Source organism: Temnothorax longispinosus, chromosome 12, assembly GCF_030848805.1.
Source record: "Temnothorax longispinosus isolate EJ_2023e chromosome 12, Tlon_JGU_v1, whole genome shotgun sequence".
Classification (NCBI taxonomy): Eukaryota; Metazoa; Arthropoda; class Insecta; order Hymenoptera; family Formicidae; genus Temnothorax; species Temnothorax longispinosus.
Genome location: NC_092369.1, coordinates 7,613,051 through 7,630,573, shown reverse-complemented (window position 1 = coordinate 7,630,573; position 17,523 = coordinate 7,613,051). Strand labels below are relative to the sequence as shown.

At 41.7% G+C, this 17,523-nt stretch overlaps 1 protein-coding gene across 1 annotated transcript; it reads left to right on the top strand.

The window, feature by feature from the left end:
* Window positions 1–8,960: 8,960 nt before the first annotated feature.
* Blop (blue-sensitive opsin) lies at window positions 8,961–13,725 on the top strand. Its single transcript, XM_071795114.1, has 8 exons — window positions 8,961–9,360; window positions 10,746–10,937; window positions 11,673–11,888; window positions 12,173–12,303; window positions 12,595–12,767; window positions 12,866–13,023; window positions 13,100–13,195; window positions 13,358–13,725. Exons 1-8 carry the CDS (start codon window positions 9,299–9,301, stop codon window positions 13,464–13,466), a joined length of 1,137 nt encoding a protein of 378 aa, XP_071651215.1. The 5' UTR covers window positions 8,961–9,298; the 3' UTR covers window positions 13,467–13,725.
* Window positions 13,726–17,523: the final 3,798 nt, after the last annotated feature.

Genomic DNA, 17,523 nt, shown 5'->3' with positions numbered 1-17,523 from the left:
AAAGACTTGATCGTGAGGTATAGCACGAATATCTGACATCGAAAGAAGCGGTGTGGAAAGCGCAATTTATTCTTAATGTTATTCTTAAAACGTTCGTTAATCCTGTTTTGAACTCGAATATTTTTACACGCGCTTACTTTCATTATACGTAATTAATAAAATTTCTGTCGTTGTTAGGAATATTTATATTAAAGAAAAGAATTCTCTCTCTCTTTCTCTCTCTCTCTCTCTCTCTCTCACTCTCTCTCTCTCTCTCTCTCTCTCTTTGAGCTTTAGATATAGGTATATACATTATTTAATTTTAGCGAAATTTTTTAAATAATGCATAAATACGTTTCAATTTTAGATATTAAATATTGAAATTTCTATCAAAACTTTCTTATCTCACATAATTCATGTGCGTATCTAAGTTCGTTAAAAATATGTCAGATATATCTCTACATTTAGCTTATTGCTTCTTCTTTAGCATGCATCTAATTATCCAAAGTTCAGCACAGCTGGCTATTGTATATCATAGTCAATAGAGGATAGCATACATTTAGACTCATACATATTAAAATATGTGTTTACATCAACATACTAGCGAAACTCTGCACTAACAGCCGGCAACTTTCTTGAAATATATTGTTGACTACTTACTTAGTAAAAATGCTACTGTAATGTACTTTTCCTCGATCACTCCTAATTAATTAAAAGTTTAATGGTACTTGAACTATGGTATGAGTAATCTTATTCATATCTTATTCATATTAAAAAAAATAACATATGTCAGATTTTCTTAAAAATATGTTGCACTTTACGTTTTTAATAATATAATTATTACTTGCATTACATCATATAATTAAATTTTTACAAGATTTTAAATATAAAAAACAAAAGAGAATTTCTATATTAATATGGTACAGATATTAACTTTTCATCGACTAATATAATACTGATATTTTTATACTCGTATAAATATACAGACAAAAATATTGGATTGAGGACCGATTAAACGATTTTCAATAAAAGCGGGTACACGTTATATACATAATTAGAAAGAACGAATTAACCGACTGACCTTTGTCGAAATGTTCGGTGGTTCTTTATCCTGTAACCCGTCATGCAATTCAGTATCGATTCAACGAGATTTTTAATTTTCGCGAAAGCCGCGCGGTACCCTATGGCGTATCACGTGGCCCGAAGAGTCTCCAGATGTTGGCTATACATCACGGTATGTTCGAGCATTGGGAGACCCGGTTATATCAATTTCGCACTGGCGCGCGCGCGCGCTGGCGCGTCCGCTGTGCTGCCCGTCGTGAAAACCGCCGACGCCCTTACAAATTGCCATCGCGGGTGCTAACTAAACGTGCACCGTCCCCGCTCAACGAGAAACGACGACCTATTAATATCGCGAGAATGGCGCCGTGGGATCGCCGATGCTTTCGTTGCACCGATGCACCCGTACGTTTTCCCAACGCGGACTGATTGCGGTCCGCGAGAACTGTGCTGAACGCTGATAAAAATTGAACAATTTGCCGTGTTTTTTCTTTTCTTCACAATTTAGTGATTTATCCTCATGATAATCGTATTGAATTTTGAATATTAAAATAGTTTTCCATCTATCGCTGTTCTGTGTTAATATAATTTCTGTAATATCAGCGAATAATTCTAGTGATGTTCCGAAAACACATTTTGCCTATTTACCTAATTGACTTATCGATTATTATCGCCCGTTTATTAAAGCCCACTTTAACGATTTACACACACACACACACAATTCGAGATAGAATACTGTCTATAATTTATACAGATTACTCTATCTATAATTTTACGTGCCATATTATACACCTGTGTACATGTGTACCCAGCGAATGCTTTTCACGGTATCTAAAATTATATTGATGTGTTCCAAATTTTGTTGCGGATTATAGATTACTAAAATGAATGTGAATACATTGACAATAATATCGAGAAGTCTCTCTGCTCTCAAAACGAAAGTGACAATCGGACAGTAAATCGAAAGTACGTACCGGTTCACGAACGCACAATGACTCCTCCCAAGGTTTCAAGGTCGATGGATATTGTAAAACGTAAGCGATTCGTAAGCTAGATGTGATGTTAAGAGGGGCCAGTAGCGTAAATTAATGATTCCTGCCAACGGAGTTCGATAGCATAGGGGCGAGACGTATCGCGCGAAATCACGCGATCGGCGCGCGTACACCTATCTTACCATGCGCGGCAACGCGGCAACGTTATTTCCGGCACAACACAACGCGTTGCGTTCACTACAACCTACAACCACAAACTCATATTATACCATCTCTCGCATTAGGTTGGTCGAAGGTGTGCCAAGTAGTCCGCACATACAGTGAGTCCAAAGAGCTCGCCAAAGAGGGTAGGTAGGAAGGTGAAAGACGGGCCCGCGGGGATCAGGTGAGAGAAACGGAAAAGGTGCGCGGGAATAAGGGGGACTATAATGGCGAGTATTACGGGCACTTAGTCACTTTTGTGCCACGGCCGCCATTGTGCTAACAATAAGACAAAGGATAGAGAATCCCCCGGAGCGATTCAACTGTCCTGTACGAACGAACCAGTCACCAGCATAACGCGGCTCGGCCCGGTGCACGGTGCCCGGCCTGGCGCGACGCGACGCAACGTGACGCTCGAACGAGCATGATGTTCGGAGCGAAATTAAGCCCTGGTTCGTTTCAGTACCGGCAAGATATGCTCACCTTCGTCCTGCGCTCATAGAAATTGCGAATTGCAGCGAGCACCGCGAACGTACGTATTCGCGTGACTGTGCGCAAGAGCCTTCCTTCCTTCCTTCCCGGGCAAACCCAGACGCACATTGTGCGAGTTCCTCTTTTGTTATCGCGTTGTTCCATTTCGAGCTTAAACAGAACGCACTCGCACGCGGCTATCGCCGTTGCCTCTGTTCCGGTATTCTATGTTCTCTTTAGTACTTTTCCGACAGTACAAAAGCCGCTTCAACGGAATGGTTTCTTTTCTACTTTGAACGAATTACTGATGAATCCATTTTTTTTTTCAATTATAATATATATGGGATTTCTGCTAATTTACATAGATGAAAATGTGAAGGAAAATAAGACCGTGATCGACACGCGTACTATAATCCGAATTGGGTGGCTTGCGGATTACGTAGTAACCAATGTGTTAAATGTATTTGTGAATTGCTTTGATCGCGAAACTTGTCGAAGTACCGCAATTTCAACTGTCGTTCACGCGGTTTGCCAATCCAAAATGCGTCTCGGGGAAGCGTGGAAGACGAGATTAGCTTCGTGAACGAAACGCAATCATGATTCCCGTTTTGACGAAACTCTCCCTTCTTTGTATTCTAAAGACTTCTTCGATTTTATTCCCGTAAAATAACAACGAACGACAAGAGAGGGGCGTGTCGAATAGGAAAAAAGGACGAAGACTTAGGTAGGTCAAAGCGTTCAACGTCGCAAGTCTTTCATCTCGAACATCAAAAGGTAATTCCCGAAATTATGGAGATTTTTCCAAAGAATCCTGCACGAAATTGACGTTATCCTACCGAGAGAACCAGGACTCTTTGTAACACGCGTTCGAACGTCACTGACAAAGGAGGGAACACGTCAAAAGTACAAATGAAACGTTACCTCAACTGCCATACGTACACATACTTGGTATATGTCTCGTCTAAGTCGTTGGCTCCGGTTTCCGCCTTTACGTCTCCACGGCGAAGTTCTCGTATTCCCTACTCCTATAAACAAGCAAACCAGCGGTTTTCCCCCTGTAACACGCGCATTTCCGATAAACTCGAGTACTTATATATATTTCATAGGACAGATAATAATAACTTTGCAACATATTGCCTTTCAATTAACTAATCATGAAAAATTAAATACTTGCGATATTTACAAAAGATATAACCTTCCTTACTTATCCTGTCGTAAAATTCTTTTAAATTTGTAAATAATTAAGGTAAATAGTTACAAATATAAAAAAACGCGGAATCGAAAAAGGATTAGAAATTGCTAAAGATTATATTAGCTAAATCGAGCAACGTCTACTTTCACGGTGCCAGTGCACAGCCTCTAGATCGATTGTTCTAACAAACAGGTGGATTCTAAGGAAATAATAATGCATAGTTAATAGATTTGCGATGATCAGAACTATAATGAGCGATGCGATGTTAACGCGTTAACCATGTTCACGGTGCAACGGGCCGCGACTGTTGCGCGCAGAGAGGCTGATCAAGATTATCCATTTCCACTATCCATTTTATTCGGCATCATTCGGCTCGTTGCTCCGAGCCGGCCGAGTCAAAGTCGCACGATCAAATCGATCCGTGCCAACTGTGCGCTTCGTTTCTACCTGTCGGATCTGTCGCTTTGAGTGCATTTACGCTTACAGCTGCATCGACCCCAATGAGAGTTAGGATCGAACTGCCGCGACTGTTTGTGTTACTGTTGGAACGTACGTATCTGGAAGGAAGGAGAACACTGACCGGGTATTCATGAGACTATTAAAAGAATATACACATTCGAAAAAACAGAAGGAATTCGAGAGATTCTACGAATCATCACATGCAGCCTACGATTTTCACAATACAAATTATTGTAAACTTCTCCCCGTTTAATTTTGTATATTATTTTATTTATTTTTCATATTTCTGAGTTATGTTCATAAGATATTTTATTATATACCATTGGCAAACTTATACAGATATATATAGGGAAATATGAATAATCTGCTTGCAGAAAGCTTTACAATACCTTCGCAGTACATACATGTGTTTCTTTATCTCTCTCTCTATCTCTCTCCTTTTTTCTCTATCAGTTAGTTACGCCATTAAAACCAGTGTATTTCGCTTCATGCAAAACATGCTCATTTCGGTGATATTACGCCTTCGGAACTTGTGGTTCCTAACAATCGACGGGCATCTACTCGCCGCGTGCAATTAGCCGTAATCACTCGGTTGTGTACATAGTTCGTACTTCCTGCACAAGCGGCCGCAAAAACTTACGCCCATTATGAAGTATCGAAGGATTTTGCATCGCTCTTTACAGTTTTCTTCCATTTCGATAATGGCTCTTTTGCAATCAGTCACCGCCAGCTTTTTGTGTTCGCCTCCCTCGCGTAACGGGCCAACTTTCCCGGACTGAAGAGCGAGGGTATGGCTTTCTTTTTGTCGAGCGAGATACCGAAAGAATGCGAGTGCATTCAACGCGCGGAGAGATATCCTGGCGAGAGGCGCATAATGCGCTTTATTGTCCGCGACGCTACCTCTATGTATGTGGTTCTTTTCCCTCTTCCCACGTAAAAATAATCGCGGAATAAAGGCATATAATGACTCGCCGCCGCTATTGCGGCCGTTGCCGAAACCGGGGAGAAAACGAAAGGAGGACGGAGAATTTCGTTAAACCACTCTGTCATGCCGGCGAATCGAAAAAATTCGTTATTGTACCTTGTCGTTAAATTAATAGCGAATTCGGTGGGACGCACCAGTGCGCACTCAGTGCACATTAAAGCCGTCGTACACAAATCAACGTATATATATATAAAGTGTATGTTTAATATAAACAGGTTAAGTCAAAATCCTCAATATTCTTTATTGTACTATTTGGTAAAATATGTATTGGCCATTTTATCAGTCGAAATATTTCCATTTTACTTTAAATATTAGAGATTAAATCAGTGTACAACGACTTTAACAGTGCGCTAAGTGCGCACTGGTGCGTCCAACCAAATTCGCTATAAGGAAATTAGCCACTCGACCGGGTACTCTTTATACGTATATCGCTTCAGATACATCGTTCCCCTAAAAGTCGATCGATCGCGCATCATAATTCCGCCTTGTAAGAAACGAACGTTGATTAAATGCGACGCTGAATTGATCACGCGTAACGACGCGAGAGTTTTCGCGTCGTGACTGACTTTGATGAGACAATTTGAATAATAGCGATGGCTCTTGACTTGGGAAAAAGTGTCAACTTCCAATCTCGTCGCATCGGGAATCCTCTCGACTGGTTTCTCGAGATCGTACTGTCGTCGGGAAAACGAGGACGGAAACCTACCACGGAGTTATCGTAACTCGTATTCACTCATTTCGATGAATTGCCATCACGAGAACAACAAGAACGAGAAGGAGTCGTCGACGCCGACCGCACAATTAGCGTTAATCCTCGTTAATCCGCGACGCTTCAATCTGCATTCCTTTGTCTGTCCTTCCTACTACTTGACTACGTGAGTACTATCGGGTAAGAATCACATTGTATACGAGAATAGAGATTGTATACGATATACGAGATATATACGAGTAAGAATCAATGCGCCGCATAGCAACGATGACGTTAAGAAATAAAAGGTCGAAGGTAAACGAGATAAAATGTAGCTTATCCCGCGAGTCTGGCCATTAATACTTCAGTTTCACGTATTTATGACACCAATCAATATCCTATTCCTATCCCGCTCCGTGCCGGAAGTGACCCAGATATACGAAGATCAGACAATAGTTTAAGGTCTCGTATATGTTGCAACGGGAATATGTGACAAGTTCTGCTGCTTGGCGTCACATGACATAGCGAAGTGGAGGCACTTTGCAGCAGCGTTGTTAACGCTACTCCTCTAAAACCCGTCTCTGTCAGCTGTACCTTGTACCGTTTTAACAATATCTCAATAATAAAACTCATCTCAATAATAAACGTATATTTTCATAATTGAGATATTTGATTTATTCTTTTACTAAAATTTTGTATTTTTTTTTGTTTCAGACTTAACGCAAAACTGCATTCAATAGACCAAATGCCGCCGATGTGGCTTATCGAACTGCCAGAACAGAAAAATACGTACATACAGCATGCTATATGGTATACCGGTATCTAAAAAGACGGGTTGCAGTTTTGTCCAATCAAGTGGTCCTATTGGCACACGTCGTTGGCTCGTAACCAAAGCCATGATCGATCTCTATTTGTATCGGCCAGCAATCGGATATTGGCCGATGAACATACGAAAAAGAGGAAGGCGTCGACCAAGGCAGCAAAATGGTAGATGTAAGCAAGAGATATCGCGGCGGGTGTGGTAATATTTTACCAAGTTCGTAAATAATATTTGAAATCGATGTTATCTGCGGCTTTACAGAAGTTCAATATAGTCTTATTTTAATTACGACATACTATTGACGACGGATCAAAGTATCGACAATGGACATCTGAAATTGGGGAAATGACAAATCGCGTATATGTGAAAGTGCTAGGAATACGACATATACATGAAAGGCGAAATAGAAGCGCAAACTGCAACGCAGACCGCCGTCGTTACGTCGTTCGTCGCGCTCATTGTTGCCATAATCTGGCCGGGCTAGGCCCATTGTTTGTCATCCAATCTTTCCGCTGAATTTCCATCACGGACAATGGTGGCGTTGCTTTATAAGTCGCGCGAATTACATGGGCGAACGCTGCTCGTAAATATAGCCGGTGAATCGTGAAAAAGCGCCGCCATGCTCGCTCTCTTTGCGTTGCCGGGCGATGCTTCATATATTCTCTCGGCTTTACTTTGTTCGTCAACGAATGAGGAACGCGCACCTATTTTATTCGTTTTCTGATTTGCGCAAAAATTATATTTATCAACGGAAATTAAATAAGTAGAAAGAAAAATAACTATTTTGGAAATGACTTTGTAAAAGTAGATTAATGTAAGTGAAACACGGAAAGAAATAAAGAATGCGAGTTACTGTCATTCTTTCATTTCGCTTGGCGACTACCAGAGAGAGAGAGAGAAAGAGAAGAAGAAAGATAGATTCCAATTCTACTCTGCTCCCTAGTCTATAGCATGTATGTTTTCGACAGCAGAGAATTCTTCATTCCGTTCGAGTCATCTTTATCGAGATAGCCGATAAAAAGTGGAGAATTCATGCGGGACAACCGGAGCGGATTCGTCGACGACTGCCAGCGAGTATAGGTGGGTAACGGCAACGAGTCCCGCGCGAGAGAAGAGTACGCGAGAGTCACGGCCTCCCTCGTAAATCAGCGGAATTTCACAACCGTTCCGGGACAATTTTATGATTTAATCCAGTGGATGCGTGAAGGCTGCGGTCGCAAACGGGCGAACGAGGACAGCGGTGAAAACGCGAGGCCGTCGCTTGCACGGCCGTATATCGGATGCACTTCTCGAGATGAATTTCCCGCGCGTACCGCCAGCATAGTAACCGCGAGAGTGAAAAACCTCTGCGGCCGACTGTGAGCTCGCGGTGTAGCGGGAAACGCACTATTCTCGAATTTTCCTATCGGTCGCCGCGTTGCGCGTTCTGCGGCCCACGGTCCACCGGTACGCGGCTACATCGCGATAAGGCGTAATAAAACATCGATTAGGATCTACATTGGAAATTTAATTAACTCGAAGCGGATAACCGCGCTCCTGTAAATTGCATTTTATTATATCGGAAATCAATTTTTTTTAAATCAACGCTTCGCTATTTAACACCTTCCGTTCCAGAGGCGGATATTTGCAGCCGATGTTATATTATTCTAGTTGGAGGATAACCATGCTGATTTATTAATAAGCCACCTTAGCTTCGTGGGAGGTCTCTCTCTCGCACGGAAATTAATTTACCTCGCGTCTCTCAAGTGCGGCAGGGACCGCAATAATGTATAATGCGTTTATTTTTGTCAATAAGTTGGTTAAGCTTGACTGTTACGTGTTCGCGAGGATCTATCCCAAAGCTGACGTCGCACGAAATGATGAATTGAATAACAACGATTACCTTGAATACAGATTACGATATATTAAGAGAGGAGACGTGTCGACTTACGAAAGAGAAAGAGAAAGAGAGGAGACAGATTGTGCAGCGAGGATCGTTTGCGTGACGCGAGCTCGGGCCTGAGCGAAAGGTTTCTTGCATTCGGTAAATCGCAAATCGAATTAAGCTCTCAGCCGGCACGCTATCCTCTATCCGAAATGTCGTTGACGTATAAAAGGGAGCGATAACGGCGCGGCCGGACAAGTGAGTTGCGGAACGGTGTGCCCACCCCTTCGCGCCGCGTCTCACTTCAATCTAGGATCTCCTCTCACGGCTATTACGTACGGTTTTAAAGTGCACATCTCGTCCGGGGATTCGTCGTCGTCGTCGTCTGTGCCCAGCATCGACAAATCAGTCAGGCTGCGAGAGCAAAAAGAAAAATCGTCCCGCGTATCGATAGCGTTCGTCCAGTCGTTCGTGTTCGCGATATTATAACTCTGAAAACTAGCCGACAAACTTTAGCGAGGGTGGTTGGATCAAACGGTGCATCGACCGCGCGCACTTGTCAGCCCGCGACTCGACTTACATCGAAGGATGTTGATGCACAACGGTAGTGGTATCATAGCCGGGCCATTGGCTTTCGCCAGCAGAGTCGGGTGGGTATAAGGTGCGGCGCTATACCGTGTTTCCGTACCGTTCTCCTCATAATCATCCGACGTTGTGTAGCGGCTGCGAAGCGTCGCTGGTAATATTCGCGGTACGAGGGAGAATATAGAGCGGGAGTCAGAGCGAGCGAGAGGCACGAAAGTTCTCAGCAAGCTCATGTACACAACGCTCGCAACATAGATGCGTTTCATTCGCGAATAAGATCGCGATGTGATAAGGGCGGTCTTACGAAGCTCTTATACGGCCGGAGAGAATAGACAGGCTATCAAATCATGCGCGCATTACGGCGTTACGCTGTTACTTCGATCTTTCGATAAGCCGAGAGGACTAATAATCACATCCCAATTAGCGCACGGCCGCGCGGATTTAATCCATCGACGGTGCATGCGCGTTGGATCTCATCGCCATTAACGTTAGCCGCGCATGAAAGCGCGTCATTTTCCGCGCGATGAATGAGAATCTTTTTTTTCCAAATAATCGCCGGGGGCGATGGTGCAACAAGAGAAGAGAAGAGATAACAATGCTAGCGATAATAATGTATAACGTCGGCTGCACGCAGATGAGGTTTCGCAATATTATTCGCCCGGCACAAAAGTCTCGGATATATGAAATTAATGTATATTGTTCGAACTTGCTCGTGCTCGATAGCACGTCGAAACTTTTCGTGACGTTCGATCGCGTCGGCAACGATTTTATCATCGGACGAATTTGCCGCGCGTAAATGGATCACGTTCACGTTGCGTCGCACTGCGATCGATGTAGCGAGAATTTGCGGGTCGTCTTACTCGGGAAAGTCACAATTCTTATCGTCGACGCGAAAGCTATTTGTCCTACAACCTTTACATTTGCGATGTCGTGACGGAGTAATAATGCCGGTCACGAAGGAAGCGACAGAAATTACCCTCATAGGTCTTATGGAAATTCTTGGCTGCCCGTTTAATCTCTGCAGATAGCGATTTAGGATTTTGCTTTATCGCGTTTTGATCAAATTAAGAAAATATATAATTTTGCGCAAAACAGGTCTCTTGCATAAATAATCTCGTTTTTTCTATCTCAAAGCAACTTTCCGAGTATTCTAACATTCGACGCTAATTATCATGTAGGTTCTTTGTCAAATAATTAGTTTTCAAAATTAGTTTTGCCTTATAAAACATTTTGCAAGATATTTTTTTAGTAGTTAACATTATCACCATCACGATAATTGAACACCGGATTAAAATTCTGAGAGAATCAAATCGGCTGAATTTGAACGAATAATATAAGCTTTTATTATTTAATTTGTAGAAGCTTTGTTCATCACGGTTGGAGAGTTTCGCAAATTTCAATAACTCCGTATAATCAAATATTGATTAGTCGGTGTATTTTTAAATAACAGGGATGTACAGCTGCTGCAGGAACGTTTTCTAGGATGGAATTTTCCCGCCGAGCACGTGGATCTCGTGCACCCGCATTGGCGTGCGTTCCTCGCACCCGGAAGACTATGGCACGTCGCCCTCGCACTCATTTACTTCCTGCTCTTGATGCTGTCCCTCGTCGGGAACGGCATTGTTATTTGGATTTTCAGCACGTAAGTGCCAAATCGCGCCATTTAAGAAAATTTCATAAGACAATTTGCATATATTAAAAAAGCCAAATTAAATTTTGAAAATTACAAGACTTATACAATGTAATTTAAAAAACTCCTAATTTTGTAAAATATGCTTTTAAAATATGTATATTTTAACAATTATTATTTTTGTCTGTGTTTATGTGATAATTGTATATAATTTTATTAATATTTGGTGCAAAAATGGAGTTATTTCTAATTTTTTAAATTTTGCATTAGACATCTTTTAATCTACGCTATTCATATTGCAAATGTCCATAAGGTTTCTTCTAAAAGAAAGAAGAAGAGGCACGGAATATAAAAACAAAAGCTTTATCCTGCACTATCCTGCTTTATCTATCTCAATTTTTATTTTTGCTAAATTAGATTGTACTTTGCTTCGATTTTTTCTTAATTGGTTATTGTAATATTTCTCGCAAAAATGTGTGTATATGAGTATGCATGTAAATACGTAAATGTTATATCCGAAGCATAAATGACGAGTCAGTCATCTCTATGATGCTTGTAAGACCAACAAAATGATAGTGCTGTCGCCATCTTTATACATGAAACTGAATCGCTTCAGCACAGTCTCTGCGATGTACGAAAGGAAATAGTAGCGCACTTTATTTCGCCTCTAAAAAAAATAATTTTTTTCTTAAAATTAATAAATGTATTTCGTAATATGATTATTTATTTTGATATATTGATGTCTAGATCGAAATCACTGAGGACACCTTCGAACGTATTTATCTTGAATTTGGCTGTGTTTGACCTACTGATGGCAATGGAGATGCCTATGCTGATCATAAACAGCTTCCTGGAGCGAACGATTGGATGGGAAACCGGATGCGATGTGTATGCTTTGCTCGGCGCGATTTCCGGGATGGGACAAGCGATCACCAATGCGGCGATCGCTTTCGATCGATATAGGTAGGCACGCGCTGTGCAGCTTTGACAATTTTATTTATTGATTATTAGCGAGCAATTTTTATTGGATTTTTATTGGATCTATTACAGAACAAATGCGAAAGCGGTTACACGCTCATTAAAATTTAACGACTTGTCGTAAACGACTATGTCGATGATATCGAAGATCTAGGAAGACGACAAATTTTTACGATTTAGTGAACATTTCTCGGGATTTGTCATTAAATTATTTGTAACTATAACAACGGACGGGATTGTAACTGTTCTATACAATCTTGGTATTACAGAACAATTAGCTGTCCGATTGACGGTAGACTGAATGGGAAACAAGCTATGGTACTAGCTCTGTTGACATGGTTTTGGGCACTACCATTCTCGATATTGCCTATGACAGGACTGTGGGGTCGGTTTGTGGCAGGTAAATAGGTTCCTTCTATCGCTTTTATTGCTAGGAGAGTAATAAGATTTAATAAAGTAAAAAAAAAAGAAGATTTTATTAAACCAATAAGATTTAGTTTCCGTATTTAAGCTCCATATTCTATGATTAATTTATATCTTCGTCTCGAGTATAATTCGCATTGCTGTTTAAGGTTTTTAAGATTAAAATAAAACGTATTCTGAGTTAATTTTATTATCCGATTTCTCTTTAGTAAAAAATGGAGCATCTCTCTCCAAATAAAACGTTCAGTAAACACCGTACAATTTTCAGAGGGTTTTCTCACCACATGTAGCTTCGATTATCTCACGGATGACGAGGACACGAGGGCATTCGTGATAACAATATTCTTCTGGGCATACGTTCTTCCTATGCTGCTGATTATATACTTCTACTCGCAATTGCTGAAGTCTATTCGCACTCACGAAAAAATGCTTCGCGATCAAGTAAGCAGCAATTTAATGATTCGCGTGACAGCTCGAGTTTCGATATCGCAATGAAATGAATTGCAGAGGATTCATTTTGGCGCGTTGTATGTGCATAGGCTAAAAAGATGAACGTCAAGTCGCTCGTGTCGAACCAAGATAAAGAGAGGAGCGTCGAGATGAGAATCGCGAAAGCCGCATTTACGATATTCTTCCTCTTTGTGCTCGCGTGGACACCGTATGCGGCTGTCGCTTTAATTGGGGCCTATGGAAATCGGTAACACGTTCGAAAATGTTCTTCGACCCGAAAAGTCTCGTATTTTTACGTTCAATTCTTTTCCTGTATGTTCCAGCGAAGTGCTTACTCCGCTGTCGACTATGTTACCAGCCATATTTGCTAAGACGGTGTCGTGCATCGATCCATGGATATACGCAATCAACCATCCTAGGTAATGTATACGTATCTCTAGCATTCTTTCATTTCTAATAAATTTTTATAAAATACAAAGTAATTGTTATATAATTTCCATAACTAATAAGGTCAAGAGATAATTTCGAGATAAATAATTGCAATTTTGTGACGGAAAAAATTTGAATTTGTGTATATACAGGTATCGACAAGAACTGGAGAAGCGCTGCAAATGGATGGGAATTCGAGAAAAAGTTGCCGGGGATACCGTGTCAGCGCAAACGGAGAAAGTGAACGTGGAAGAATCGTAATCTCATTGTTAATCAACATCATTAATGAGTGCCCTTAATATTGTCGAGAGGATATCGACCGATCGCACTGCATTCCCACCACAAATGCAACTTCGACCGGTCGCCTAGATATTTTTTTTTAAATACATCCCATTAAAAAGATAGCTGGACTTGTTCTATGGTAAAAGACTATGCGACTTTAAGGTGAATAAGAAACGACTTGTTTAATTTACGTATTATCAAGGTATTACTATATAAATATAATCAGAGCAAATATAAATGTAATATTTTTTTCATTTTTCTCTCAACTCTTCCTCGAGATATAATCTCGACACAATTAAAATTTGTCTTTAATTATTTACTACTGCATCATACTTTCTGTACTTTATCAGAGATGGCAGAGTACGCAGAGCTGTTCTGTGCTGCCATCCTTGTCGACTAACCTGTTTTTTTATTGATCTTGGATTAAAAATTTCAAAGCGTTTCGTGGCTAATTGCTTATTTGTCTCGCTTTTATTAATAATGAAAAATTACTACAATTGGGAGCAATAATCGCAAAATTTATTGAAATCAAAATATAAAGCTTCTAAAATTGTATGCTATTGATCTTTTAGTTAATATCATTAAATATATAAAGACATCTATTATCTTGTTCTCACATTTTTGTAATATTTCACAATTCATATCAAGATAATTTTGAGCCAAGTAAAATATTTTAATTTCTACAAGGTTTTTCACAAACTGAATTCGACATATAAAAGTTATAAATAGAACAATTGAGTATATGACTCTTGTACCGACATTCTAAAGATCAAGTCAAGGATCACGAATCAGTCGTTTGAGGTGTTGTAGATCTTCTATCCATCCGCGGCTGAAGAACGACTTATCTGTCGAGTGAATAGAGTGGATAGAGATCTCTTTCTGTCCACCGAGAGTAGAGAAACATTGTCTTATCTCGGAACGAGGTCACGTGCCACCCGAAGCGCGGAAGAAGCTCGGATAGAAAAGAAAGTCGGTGAGGAGAGCGAGGATGAGAGAAGGGTGTAGAGCGCAGGAAAAAAAGGCGAGCACAACTCGAAGACAGCTCCGAAGAATACCACGACACGTTCGCAATTATGTGTTATCTTTTAGTCTGGGAAAAATATTGTCCTACAAATCAACTCTGGCTGAGAAATTGCTCGCTCGTGAGAAGACCGAGGCTTCTGGTAGTCGTTGATCGTCCAACTTTTTACTCACAATCGAATTAGTTCTCCACGATAAGCTGATACACGACGTAAAAATGAATTCTGGTCTTCTCGTACGCGGTAATTCGAACATCGTTCTGCACCAAAGTTTTATACTCACCGCGCGGATATAAAGATTCGCGTATTATGCGCGCTTTCTTTATGCGCTAATATCACCGACGAGACGTATCCTTTTTTACGAGGCAGCCTTTGGACGCGCTTGTTACAGAAAAATTGAGAGGATCTTCTTACTCTCTCGTTATCTCGATCCCCTTGACTTATCCCGCGTATTCCCTCTACCAAGGGAGAGTTATACGCTATATGAGTAGCGTCCGCAGAAAATCTCGATGGCGTTCCATATGTGTCACGAGACACGAAACATGTTTCCGGAATATATTTCGCGAAAAAGTTGTGCCATATTTGTTATCTCATATATATATATGTTTCATATTATCTATTTATCTTTAGAATATTTCGGTGTGTTTAAACTCCACTCGGTAATATTGATCGATTATCCTAATTAATTTATACTGTATTTCTATCAATAAATGTGACAGTTCATGTGTCACGAAAAGTCACAGTTCGCTTTTAAACTATCTATCGATTGCTTCTCGACGTTCATCAGAGATAATTGATAGAAATTTATTTAACGTGGTTGAAAACTGCCAATATTAAACATGAAACTTATCGTTGAAAATAATCATCATAAAAGTTGGCCGTCTAAAGTCTAAACATTCAACTTTAAGAATACCATAAGACCGGCAAAGTAAGTTCGGTTGATCTCGGATATCGCACAACGTATTTTTTCTCACAATTGTCCGGGAGACGATCGCAGAAGGAACAAAGGTAATGAATAACGCGCGACAGCGTGCTAACTTACTGTCTAACTTTCTTGCGCGTAAGAAACATTGCTCCATGAATACGCGGAGCGACTCGGTCTCGTGAAATATGTACAACTACCGAAGCGCAGCGAGGAACTTTGAAATCTGACGGACGGAGCCTAGAAAGAATCGCGTTCTCTTTCGAGAAGAACATTGTGCCAGAGTAATATTTTTATTCGCCAAAGAGCGCGTCGCGCTGTACTTGTTCCAAGACTTTGACTACGGCCGTAGCTTCTACGGAAGATTAAGGCGGAATAATACTGACTTTTTCGCGGTACGTCATCTTTCCACTCGTCGTTTACGAAATCCCGATGAATTTTCTGCCCGCGAATTTCCACATACGTCGTTTCGCGAAATAATTAAGACGATTTCATCGCGGAGTTGATGCAAAAAGGTGTTAATTGGAGGTAGGACGATTTCGACTAATCCCGGTCAATCGGCACGTTGTCGATAATTGTTTCCATCGCCGGGTATCCTAATCCATCAAGGAAGACAAGGTGATTACGTGCCCGACGCGCTCGCCGTCGGTCGAGAAAGTTTAGTCCAGTCCATGAAACGGCAGTGAATCGCGAACTGCGCGGCACGGATCATTGGGCAGTAGGCGGGCTCCACGGACAACCCGGGTAATTTGGTTAATATGCAGTTAGTACGTCATTTGTTTCTCGCCGGCGGGAAGGGTTATCGTAATCTCTGGCGTTACGGCACCCTCCACCCCCGAATCTCCGGCTGTTATATATATATCGTAGTGGTATAATATGCATTACCGATCACAGCGTACGTGGTCGATTTTTCGAGGATCCCCGAAACTAGGACTGCTTCGTTTTCATTATGAAAGTAAATCGCGCCACGCGTCGACACTAGCAAATATTGAAAATGTTGGAAGCATCGAAACGAGTTTATTCGCGTAGACTGGCGTAGAGAGTAAAGTTCATCTCATCAGGGAAAACCGCCGGAACATCAACTAACGCAGTCAAAGGAAAAGTTTCCGATCTCGACGAACACACAAAATGTGACTTTTACTCTTCTCCTATCGCTTTTGCTCTCTACCGTAGTGGGTTTTTAGGAAAACGTTTGTCGTCGTCACGCCGGCCGGTCGGTGCAGTCTATCAGGAAATGTATATGCGGGCTATTGAATGACAGGATTTCCAATCAGCAGAAATCCCATCGTGCGACAAGGCGACTCTCGGCGACCGGCGGCAACTACCCCACGATTTTCCGAGCGTTCCTTTTACGTTCCCGGCGCTTTCGACTTACGTACAATCAAAGTTTTCCGCGCCAAGTCTGCGCGACGACGACAACGACAACGGTGCAAAGACAGCGACGGCGCGGCGCCGACGAGCGCGAAGAAGAATGAGAAGAGTGGTAGGAAAAAGGTGGAGCCAAACCAAAAGGGAAAGCAAGGAGATAGTGGCGAGAAAGAACGTTATAGCTATAGAGCTCGGTAGGACGGAGACTCAAGAATCGAGAAAATCCTTGATTAGATGTTCGCGTCAAAGGAACTCGTCGCTCGCCGAGAGTCGAGGGAAAGGAGAAGAAAGAGCGAAGGAGAAAGGGTGGCCGTCACGTTGCGCCGCGACTCGATCTGGGAGGCGAATTAAAAATAGTCCCCGACTTACGAACGTCGTAGAATCGATTGCCGTTCTGTCTATTGCGGTGGAGAGTAAGAGAGCGGAGGCAGAAAGAAGCGAGAGAACTGCACCTTTCGAAAGCGGAATGGAATCATCTAACTCCCGTTCAAGATACGTCCCGTTCCGTCCTATTTCCTGAGGTCGCGCCGAGCGACGGCCAGTTATGGATGTTGAAAATTCAATTACGCGGGATTTATGGCTGCCGGCGCTGGGCATATTTATTATCGCACTATCCCCTTCTGTAACTTCCGTTATCCTCTCTGTGCGCTCCCATCCGCCATCGCCCCACCAATGATGTCCGTTTCCCATGACGCCGATGATTAAATAGAAATCCATTCGCTACATC

Coding starts and splice junctions, on each gene's coding strand:
- Blop (XM_071795114.1), top strand. CDS start 9,299: ATGTTGATGCACAACGGTAGTGGTATCATAGCCGGGCCATTGGCTTTC. Junction 9,361..10,745: donor GCTTTCGCCAGCAGAGTCGG/GTGGGTATAAGG, acceptor TTTAAATAACAG/GGATGTACAGCTGCTGCAGG. Junction 13,024..13,099: donor ATTGGGGCCTATGGAAATCG/GTAACACGTTCG, acceptor TGTATGTTCCAG/CGAAGTGCTTACTCCGCTGT.